Raw genomic sequence first — 12022 nt, forward strand, 5'->3', positions numbered from 1 at the left:
AAATCCATTCTCCAACAAGTTTATTTCTCCTGAGACCAATCTCCAGTTCAGATCTGGAGGACAAAACTGCAGGTGCATCAGTGAGGAACACAAGTCATTAAGCTGTAAGTCTAGATAGAACTGAAAGTGCTTGTTTTTTGGATATCATCTACAAACTGAGATCCGCTTCAAAATATAGCTCTTTTGGAGACCAGGGAACGTTGACCAATGAAACACTAAGATTTGCAGAGCTGCAATGGGTGGTGTTAATAAAAGCTTTCTTGGTACTCCATCCCAAATCTGCTATATCCCATACCCTCAATTCTCCTCTGCTCCCTCCTGGCATTCCTAGGAGAAGAAACCCAATTTCCAGTCTTGGAATAGATTCTGGCATCTTATATTACTAACACTTAGTCAAAAATAGTGAGGAGTTATTTCTTAGTCCAATGCTCTACAACATTCTCAAGTCTTTCCCACTTTCTCTTAATGTTAGCTCCTTCACTCTACTTATCTTGAATTTATCCTGTGTATATATATTTTAAACCCATATCTTCTATCCTAGAACTGATACTAATTATAGGTTCCAAGGCAGATGAGTGGCAAGGGATAGGGACATGCTGGTGAAGACATGACACTGGTGCCCTGGCATGCAGAAGAGCTGCTCCATTCACCCTCTCCACTGCCACACCCAGCAGCCCAATTCCAATTCCTCTGCTGTCTGGGGTAAAGGTGGGGTTTACAGGCAGCTTGAAGGTGCAGTTTGGACACTTGATCTCTAAAAGGTTTGCCAACACTGGCTAGGCATTTAGGGTTAAGTGACTTGCCCAGGGTCACACAGCTGGGAAGTATCTGAGGTCACATTTGAACCCCAGGACCTCTCCTTTCCAGGCCTGGTTCTCTATCCACTGAGGAGCCTAGCTGCCTCATGTTATTTCTACATGGTGGTTTTCATTTTGTTTCATTAGACCAAGTTGTAGAGTGGGGACTGTTTTACTATTCTTTCTACCCCAAACATAGCATAGTGCCTGGCATATAGTAGATACTGATTAAGTACTTACTGACAACCACTAAAACTGAACCAGAGAAGGGTAAAAGAGGATCATGGCTTGGATACGCCTATACCTAATTTCTTGACACTCCTAGCCTATCTTTCGTCTCTGAACAGCCTAAAACCCATTCAGCACAATATACCCATCAGTTCAGATCTTGCCAGAGCAGGCCCCATATAGTTTCCTAAAATGTGCTATTTGCAAGTGAAGCCCAGTATCCCAAACACTCTGTGAATAACATTTGCATAAGCAGAGTGCTGCTTATAAACAGGAGCCTGGTGCCTATAACAGACGTCCACCATTTTCTTGGAATGGAGTATTCCGGCTAGTTCAGGGAAGCACCTATTACAAAATGAAGGCCTCAGCCTATTCCCCTAAAAGTGCCCTGCTCCAGTCGAACCAAGTGGCTATGGCTCAGGTCAAGAAGTTCCAGGGTCTCTAAAAACTACAGACTTTGAGGAGATTTCACACAGGGAAGGTCCAGCTCTTTCAAAGAAGCCCAGAACATCAGGAAAGTCAGGTGCAAATACATAAGCCAGTTATGGCTGAGGAGGTGATGCAAGGAGCCTAAAACTAATGTAACTAGGTTGCTCAATGGATAGAGAGCCAAGCCTAGAGACTGGGAGGTCCTGGATTCAAATCTCAATGCAGACACTCCCTTAGCTATGTGACCCTTGCCAAGTCACGTAACCCCATTGCCTGGCCCTTACCACTCTTTTGCCTTGGAACAAGACAGTATTAATTCTAAGAGAGAAAAGGTTGGGGAAAAAAAAAAGCTAAGCCAGAGGGCTCTGAAGTTGGGTGCTATAAAGCACTGCAGGGCATGCGTACCCAAAGTCTCCACAGCCCTTCAAAGTATCTCCTGGGCAGGTTGTTGATAGCTGTGGGTATTCTAGAACCAGGGACCATCAGGTAATTCCTGGGGGAAGAGCTAGGGAGGCCATTTTCTTGGCAATTTTCCAACACAGTCCTAGGGGCTTGGCAAGAACAAGGAATAGCCAGGTTGCTGCTATAGACCTGAGTTTGATAGCTATCCCCCATATGGGGCTTGCTGCCACCCTAGGAGGGGAATTTATCACCATGGCAATGCTAGCCTCTAAACCCTATGAGGGAAGTGGGAAAGAAATAGGATTGGGGTCCCCACTAGTCAGATGGTGAGTAATATCACTTGGGCATTGGAGGAACCTGAACATCTCACCTTTCTACCCTAGCCCTCAGAAAGTTTGCTGACACTAGGTAGGAGAAAAAGACTGTCATCAGTAATAAACTAGGGTCCCTATCTTAAAACCACTCTTCCTAACAACCCCAATGCTCACCTAATGATGAGGATGAGGATGACAACAACTAACATTTATATAGCACCTATTATGTGTCAGGCACTGTGAACTTTATAAATATCTCATTTGATGATCATAACACCCTGGGAGGGAAACTTTGCCCAGGGTCACACTAGTTAACAAGCTGGTAATCTAGTGAGTCAAGATTTGAACTCCTGATTCCAAGCCCAGTGCTCTCTGTCCACCATATCACCTAGCTGCCCAGTTTGGCCTAACTATGATCTGCCATCATAAAGAAGAAACTGAGGTAGCAAGGACAGAATGAGACCCAGGCACTGACTCCTAGGTACCCTGGTTCAGGATTCCTTGTTTCCATCCTCTGAAGATTCTGCCAGTTTGCTGGTCCCTACAGGGCTCTGGGAAGAAGGGAAAGAAAGGAATCAATGAACGTTTCCTATGTCTGCTTCTCCCCCCCATATCCCCAAAGCAGACATCTGGTGCTACTCAAAACTTTCAGGCAGTGATTGCCAACATTTCTCCTTGAGTCCACTTGGTTCAAAGAGACAAGGGTAAAGATTTCTCCACCCTCATTAATGCTGAGGTTCTCCAAGTTGTATCTGGCATCACAACCTCTGCCTATTTCAGCAACTTGTTTCAGGTTCCAAGTGTAGCACCTTCTCCATCTCTTTACTGACAGCCCACTCACCCACCCACTTCAAGGGGAAATTAGACCAGTAGCTATCACCACCAGCCTGTTTGGATTTTAGCAAGATTCCCCACCTCCAAGCAGGGATAACTGACTACACAGGCAAAGGGAGGAATTAAACAAAATACAGTGAAGAGAAGGAAGGGGAGAGAGATTGGGGTAGGCCAACATGTTTTGTAATTTCCATCATGGGTTCAAAGAGTGAAAACTGGAAGGTGATTCTGAGATTATCTAGTGCCCCCCCCCTAATTTTAAAGAGGGAAACTGAGGCACTGAGAGGTAGTGACTTGCCCAAAGTAACAAAAGTAATAAGTAGCTAAATCTAAAGCTCTTTCCATTTTGGCTATATTCTATAAAAGGCAGTTGTAACAATTGGAAAGAGCACTGAACTTTGGAATTAGAACTAGACTCAAATCCTAGCTTCAATATATATTAGTTGCATGATCCTAAGCACATCACTACATGTCTCTGAAAAAATTTCCTCATGTAAAATGAGGAAAACTACTTACCTCACTACTTACCTCACAGGGTTATGTTGAGGAAAACATTTTGTAAACCTCAGAAAATGAGGAAAGAAATTATGATAGTAAGAATATTAACTCACATCATTATGGGAGGAGGAAGAAAGAAGGATGATGCCTAATCACTATTAAAATTCTTTACCCACTCCTCTTCCTGAAAATCTAAGTCTCACCTGTTTTTCAAATCAAAGGAGAGGTCATCACAGGAGAGATAGGTAAGTGCTGTCAGAGAAAGTCAATTTCCCTGTTCCCTGGAGCCCAGACTCTGTTCCTTGGAAGGATCAAGGTATCTCTGTTTGGGAATATCCATTTAACACTACCAAAGAAATCCATCAGCATCTATAATTCACCAGGCAAGTTACTGCCCTAGATCTTGGTAAAAGAATCAGGGAGACCAAGTAGGTTAAGGTATTTTTTCAGGACCAAAGGAGGTGATGTAGCTACATTTTCAGTGGGAACAAAGTCCTTCATTAAATTTAGAGACCTAGATGCTTAAGCTACAACCAATTAGGTAGCTTCTCTGCCTTGCCTTAGGAAATATGATTTGCTTTCCTTTCAAATATCTAAATTTCTTTATCTTCCTATTCTGTGGTATCTCGTTCTGCTTAATATCTTGAAATCAGCTAAAAATCCATCCTTCATACCCCCCCCTCCTAAGTATAATCAGAAAGCATCACATCCCCCACTAACATTGCCCTCTATGAAGATCCCAGACTTGAGCACAGAGAATCTATAAGGGAGTGAAAAGAGGACCAGCTACCACAAAGATATTTTAATGAGTACTGAGCATCTGATTAGACAATGATTGTGCAGTCAGAAGACCTAAGTTCTAATTCTGGCTCTACTTACAGTGACTTCCCTTCTGATTTGTTTCCTCTGAGTTCCAACAGTGAAATAAGGGGATTGAACTAAACGATCTCCAAAGTTATCTTCTAGTTTCAAATACTATGATGCTATGAGTTTGAGGGAGCCTGGAGTTGGAGAAAAGACAGTAAAAGTGTTTCATGTCCCTTCCAATTAGTACAGAAGCTGAAGACCAAGACAAATTACACACAGTAGGGTATTAGAAGAATTTGCAGATGTGATGGCAAAAGCGGTATTTTTGAAACACCATGCAGAACAGAAAGGTGCCAGGAGATTAGGGCTAAAAGTCCTTTTCAAAAAAATGAGGAAAAGATTCTGAAATTTTTAAAACTAGAGTTTAACAATCTTTGGTAAACATATAAACTACTCAACGAATATGTTTGGACCACATAAAGATCATTACGATCCAGCAATGGATTTACTAAAATATATCATATCAGATAAATTCATCTCATTTCCTTTGCTAAGAGGGTTATTATCAGACTGGTAAAATGGAAGGAATGCCCTAGATATATCTTGATTTCAGCAAAGCAATGTGAAACTTTTTTTTAAGCCTTACCTTCGTCTTGGAATCAGTGCTGTGTATTGGTTCCAAGGCAGAAGAGTGGGAAGGGCTAGGCAAAGGGGATCAAGTGACTTGCCCAGGGTCACACAGCTGGGAAGTGTCTGAGGCCAAATTTGAACCTAAGACCTCCCAGCTCTAGGCCTGGCTCTCAATCCACTGAGCTACCCAGCTGCCCTCTGAAAACTCTTATTTGTCCCTGTGGACTTGATATAAGTCACTTGATCAACTGTACCCAACTGTTCACTAATGAATCAATCACAACTGGAGGTTGTTCTCTAGTGGATTATAGGCTTTTGTTTTGTACAATATTTTCATAATTAAGTTGAGTTAAAGTGACATGCTCATTAAATTTACAAATGACAAAACCAGAATGACCTAAATTAATTAGTGACTCCCATGAAACAGCAAGAATCAGTAGAACAAAGTCAAAAGATTGAAAAAAATAGAAAAAAAAGGTTATTTGATTAAAAAAAACCTAACTTGGAAACAAGGTCAAGGAGATAAATTATGAAATCATTGCATTCTGAAAACAATGACTTTTTTAAAGCTTAGAAAGATTTCAAAAAATCATAACTGAAAACTGTCCAGTTTTGTGAAAACCTGAGAGCAAAGTGAAGATCTAAAGAATTCATTTATTATCTCTTGGAGGAAACAACAGAAAGAAAAGCCCCAGAACATCATAGCCAAAATCCAGAACTCCCACTTAAAATAAAAAATGCTATTAAGCACTCAGCAAGAAGCAATTCAAGTATCAAGAAAGCAGTGAAGAACCCCAAAGATCTAGCAGCTTCTACTAAAAACCAGAGATCTTAAAATATAGTATTCCAAAAGGCAATTGATACAGGCTTACAACTAATAACTTACCTACCATGGCTGAGCAGAATCCTACAAGGGGGAAAAAAATGGATCTTAAGTAGATCAGAGGATGTTCAAGCCTTTCTAATGAAAAGACCAAAGCTGAGAGGTACTTTGAAATACAAAGACAAGAGTCAGAGAGAAACCTAGAAAGGCAAATTTAGTTGAGCAGTTGGACAGAGCTGTATAACATAGTGCTAACATTCTAATGCAGGAGAGGAAAGTGTCCCTTCACAAACTTAATGTCTTTAAAGGGCAATGAGGGAATTAAAGAAGAAAAACAATCCTTGAGGATGAATAGGTTCTGTTCAGAGGATTTTAAAGAAAAAAATAAGGATGAAGAGAAAGGAGGAAGGACTGGAACTTGCCATTTCACATAATTAAGATGTATGAGAAGAGTAAATAAACATGGAGGAAAGGGTCCAAGAAGGTTGCATTAAATGAACTACATTTTTATCTATAATGGACAAAGTATACACATATACACAGTGTGGTACAGAAATATATCAAACAAGCAGGAAAAAAATTGAGGGGAAAGGATGGGCAGGGTTAAAGAGGGAGGAAGAGGATAATGAAAGGGAATAGCTGAAAGTAAACTTCACAATGAGAAGATTAAATTGCAAAAGAAAAGCAAAGAACAATTCTTAATTAAGAGCTATTGTTAAGCTGTAAGCAATGAGAACAGAGGTGACTTCAGAGAATCTTGAAGAGTATGAACAAGCAAAACAGATATCCACAAGAAAAGCAATAGTAAAAAAAAAACCCACAACTTTTGAAGACAAGGATTCTGTTTAAGCAATATCCAGCCAAGTCTAGACTTCCAATGAACATGTTGTTACTACTCCTCTCATAATAGGAGAGACTTATGATGCAGAAACTGATATCCATTTTTGGACACAGCAACTGTATGGATTTATTTTGACTCTACTTATTTGTCACAAGGTTTTATTCTATTTTTAATTTGGGAGATGGAATGGGGAAGTAATGCCAAAAACAAGGCTGAATTTTTTGAAACAATTTTTTTGAATTTGAAACAATTTTTGAAATATACCGAAGCCAAGCAAATTCAGAAGGAAGGCAGTTTAGAAAGTAACAAGTGAAGTTTATTACATGCTTTAAAAAAAAACAGGTAAAATTTGCTGATGACATGATTTACTTAGAAAATTCTATAGAATCAGCAAAGAAACTAATTGAGAAAAAAGTAGTTATGAAATGGAGATTCACTTCCATATATACTATGTGTTGTGTATATGGAAATGCTTGGGGGGGGGGGGCATTTATGTTTAGAATTTGTTTTAAAAAAAATTTTTTTAAACTCTTTGGTGGAACTTTAACTGATAAGCTCCAGTCTTAGATGATTAAAGTTAGCACATAAATCTGGGTCCTGATCCTTTCCAAGGCTTATGGTCTCTGCCTCTGAATGAATTTTACCAGGGCTTTCAGGCAAGCGTCAAGATTGAAACTTTCTCACCTTCTTTTAGTTATATGCTTGACTGTGATCATGAAGATCAGAGTTACTCATCTGAATCCCCTGTGCAGCCTTTAGGTAAGTCACTTATCTCAGTTGGAACTTCAGACCCTTTTATCTATAAAACAAAGGAGCTACACTAGATAATCTCTAATGGTTCCTTATAGGTCTGATTGATTTAAAGGGTAATCAGATGGTGACTATTCAGGAACAAGAAAAACAACTGAGGAAACTTGGGATGTTATCTTGAAAAAGGCTTAGAAGAAAAAATATTTTTCATAGCACTTTGTGTAGCAAAGAACTAGCAACAAAGTGGATGCCTATCAATTGGGGCATGGTTAAAAAATATAATGGCTTATAATGTAACTGGATTGTATTGAGACAAAAAATATAACAAATATGAAAAATTCAGAGGCACTCAGAAGGCTATATATGAATTGAGATGTTGAGTGAAATTACCAGAATCAGGAAAAACTTTACAAGATGTCTAGAAAAGTATAAAGAGTCTAACTTTTGAAAGAGTTCAGAACTCTGATCAATGCAGTGACCAATGATCAGTTATGACTCGAGAAAACCGAAGATAAAACATTATGTCCACTGCTTAGATTAGATTAGAGGTGCAGAGCAAGGCATTTGTTTAGCTCAACTACATTTATTTGTCATTAAAGTTCATAAGAAGACATCATATCAGGGAAATTTTTCTTGCCAAGTTAAATATGATATACTTTTTGTTTTTTAACTTTTAGTATCAATTCTAAGACAGAAGAGTGGCAAGGACTAGGCAACCAAGGTTATATGACTTACCCAGGGTTACATAGGTAGGAAGTATCTGAGGCTAGATTTGAACCCAGATCTTCCCCACTCCAAGCCTAGCACTCTAGTCACTGTGCCACGGTCCCTTTAACATACTTCTAAAAAGCCAAATTTCATAACAAATTCATAGTTCCATATACAATCCTATTTTTTTTCTATATAAAGGAATATTTATGATTTCACTGACAGTAAGAACTCCCTGATGAGGAAACTCCATTTACCAATGCAGGTCAGCATCTTCTCTACAACTTTAGTCTTAGAGTCACCTAGAGCACCAAGAGGTTAAGTAACTTACCTAGCATCACACAGCCACTTTGTGTCAGAGTTGGAACTTGAACCCAGGTCTTCCTGGCTCCAAGGCCAGCTCTGTATCCTCTACACAAGTCATAAAAAAGATAAACAATTTTTTAACTTAAGAGACAACTATCTACAAATACCTGGAGGGTTCTCATATAGAAGAGGAAATAAAATCCTAGGTTAAAACTGAAACCTGGAGATCATCATCTAGTCCCATTTTGTCTTATCAATGGTGAGAGTCAGGCCAAGAAGCCACAGTCCCATGGCTATTTCAGGGCAGTCCAAACCAGAACCCATGACTCCAATCTAAATTTCCCTACTATAATGCCTCCCAAACTAATAGTATGTTCTATTAAAAAAAGAGCACTCTATAGATATGAGTGCTCTGTGATCTTGGGCCAGTTCCTTTCTCTCTGTGATGCTCTTTCCTCTATTAGAGAATGACAGCCTAAACTATATAACCTTGAAGGTTTCTTGCAAGTAAAAATCTACCATAAAGTGTCGTGTCTACCATAAAGTGTCGTGCCCCCCCCCCCCCCCCGTTTCTGGTAAGATGCTCTATTTGGGTTTCATAATGCTGCTGTTAACTAGCAGCTGGCTCATGTTGAATGAACTAAATAGAGCCTTTTTCCCTTGAGCTGCTATGAAGTCAGGCACTATTCAGATCATTCTGGGTTCTGGTACTATTATCCATTGCAATGATTGATATATAAAAAAGCCTTCTCAACATATAATTCACATCATATCCAAGTCACTAATGATAAAACTGAACAAAATAGGATCAAGAATAGGCATCTCCCTTCAGATCTAGCCACTAATCACACGTTTGGTGACTATACATTTCTGGGTCTCGTCCACAAAAACATCTTTAAATGTAACATTGAATGTCTAGACAAATACTAGGTCTGAATCATCTGGGAATCAGTATAGCTCAATGTGGCTCTGGATTAAGTCACCTCCCATCACTGGGTCTCAGTTTCTTCATCTGCAAAATGAATTGAGTACACTGGCTGACCTTTTAAATCCTGTCTAGCTCTAAATTTATCATATAGATTTGGTATGAACTTGTTCTTAAGAAACCCATGCCAGGTGTCAGGTCTTATTATTCTTCCTTAGTAGTCATAAACCATCTTTATAATAGTCTACCTCAGAATTCAGCATAGGCTGAACAGCAAGCTCAGTTTCTAGAACCCTTTGCTCAAAATATTCCATATCTAGCCATATTCCTAGTCTCCACAGTTACTGAAAGCAGTCTGAAATCACAACTGCAAGTTCTTTCAGTACTTGGATAGAATTCACAAGAATCACAGATGGAATAATTTAAATACATTTAAAGTAGTTAGGTGCCCTCTGTTATCCTCTCACCTTGGGTTTCAAGACCCAAATCACTCTGTTCATTTTTATCTTTTCTAGTTTGAAGGTAATTTTCTTGACAATGACAAAGTTAACTACACATCAGCATCTCCATAATATGTTAACATTGAATCTTCTGCCTCTAATACCTACAATATATCCTTGAAAGCCTCTTGTTGACCTTAGATATTTTTCATAAGCCACAAATCATCCTGACTTACTAAACCTTAGTTCTGCACTCCTTTTATCTTTATACATTTTTTTTAAATCCCAAGAGCTCCCTGTACAGGTACTTCAGTCTCTTTAAATTCCTGCTCCTTCTCTTCTTCATCAGGACCATTCATGACTATCATCAGAATTGTGTGTTCAGATAGCTCATATCTATCTCTAGCCTTCTTCCCTCTCAAGTCTCTAATCAGTCTCTGAATTTCTAAAATCTGCTTCTTGCATCTGGCATTTTGTTCTTTTGCTACTATGACCCCTAAAATGACAATCACATTACAATACATTTCATTTCATCAACCCATTCTTCCCTATTGATGGAATTAGACACACCAAAGCAGAGCCCCTCACAAATTGTTCTAACTTCTGGAAGGTGACAGGCTGCAGAGACCATACTGCAGTCAGTGTCACCTATCATGTGAATGTAATCAAATGCTCATGTTTTACCCGATAAGCAACTTTGAAGACTGTCTTTAGATTTAAACTGGGTCAGCACTGAAAGTGTCAGATTACCATCAAGGGAGAGAATCTGAAGTGAGGGTGGAGAGGTGGAGAATATGCTGGGAAAATTCAAGGCCAGAAAATTCAAGTAGGCAGAAGATATCTTTCCCTTACATTTTAGTTTAAGTTTAAGAGCATCTCTAATTCTATTCACTTAATTTGGGGGGATGGGGAGGGTTACTCTCAGGTTTATTCTTGCTACTGCCTAAACTGATATCAGATGCTCCATCTCTCTTTTTTTTTTAAACCCTTACCGTCAGTCTTTAAATTGTGTATTGGTTCCAAGGCAGAAGAATGGTAAGGGCTAGGCAAAGGGGGTCAAGTGACTTGCCCAGGGTCACACAGCTGGGAAGTGTCTGAGGCCAGATTTTAACCTAGGACCTCCCATCTCTAGGCCTGGCTCTCAATCAACTGCACCTGCTCCATCTCTTCTTGTAAAACCCTCAACAGGGAAATTCCCTAATTCATAACGTTTGGTATTTTTACTATCCCTGTCCGTACTGACTGCTACAAATTTATTTTCTCTAGTCTTAACTTGTAATTCAAATTCTAATCTCCTGCTTCAATGTGCCAACTGGCCATTAAATACTAAAATGTCCCATCATAACCTCAAACTTCACATGTATAAAATTTATGTTCCTACCCAAAATTTCCCTTATGATTCTGTCTATTGGTAGAGCATATACCCCATCACTGATACTTTAAATCCTCCCCTATATTTGACTTCTGCCTTTCCCTCACTCTCTAAATGAAAAGAAAGACCAGTGAAGTCTCAACCACCATTTCTCTTTAATGTCTAACAAATGTCTTTCCATTCCTACTACCATTCCCCTAGTCATCCACAAGACTATTTTCTTCACTATGGTTATTCCACCTAAAGTTTACAGAAGCTTTTTTCCTTCCCTCCCATCCTGTATAGACTTCATCTTCAAAAATACTGTTTACTGAACCAAGAAAATACATAGGACAATAATATGCATGAAAACCACACTTTAAAAAAAATCAGAATGCAGATTAAATGCAAGGATCCATCTCAGATATACAGAACCAATTATGAAATTCTTCCCTTCCCCTCCCTTATACCCAGTAGAGCTGGGTACTACAGCTTCAGAACGTTACAAAGACTTTCAAATGTAGTCATTGTGACTATGTTTTCTTTAATGATTTCTTTGTTGCAAGGGAGACTTCTGTGCAGGACAGGTATAGAAAACAACATCTAAAAGAGTTGCTTATTTTACTCCTATACACAACCACCTCTAAACATTTCCCATAATCTGTTGGATCAGTCCAAACTCCTGTGTGATATTTAAACCCTTTCACAATCGAGAACGAACATCAATAGACCTTCTCTTCAACTGTGACCCAAAGGGAACCCCTCCCTCCCAATCAATACTCATCTCCTGATCCCTCTTTAAGTATTTGAATATCAATGATTTCCATGTGAAGATTCCCTCCCCCAAAGCAAATCACAACTTCTCTAAGAGATAGCAAATGGTCTTCAAGGTTGGGGCCAAAGAACTCAGTAGTCTATGGCCAACCCCATGACAAGCCT

At 39.2% G+C, this 12022-nt stretch overlaps 1 protein-coding gene across 1 annotated transcript in view; it reads right to left on the minus strand.

Moving 5' to 3' along the window:
• Positions 1-3: 3 nt before the first annotated feature.
• LSM12 (LSM12 homolog) overlaps positions 4-12022 on the minus strand; it is a 42902-nt gene continuing 30883 nt past the window's right edge. Inside the window, exon 5 of the mRNA XM_007482405.3 lies at positions 4-2721. Within this exon, the coding sequence (XP_007482467.1) occupies positions 2662-2721 (60 nt within the window). The 3' untranslated portion in view covers positions 4-2661. The remainder of the gene's footprint in view (positions 2722-12022) is intronic.

Source organism: Monodelphis domestica, chromosome 2 (assembly GCF_027887165.1).
Source record: "Monodelphis domestica isolate mMonDom1 chromosome 2, mMonDom1.pri, whole genome shotgun sequence".
Classification (NCBI taxonomy): Eukaryota; Metazoa; Chordata; class Mammalia; order Didelphimorphia; family Didelphidae; genus Monodelphis; species Monodelphis domestica.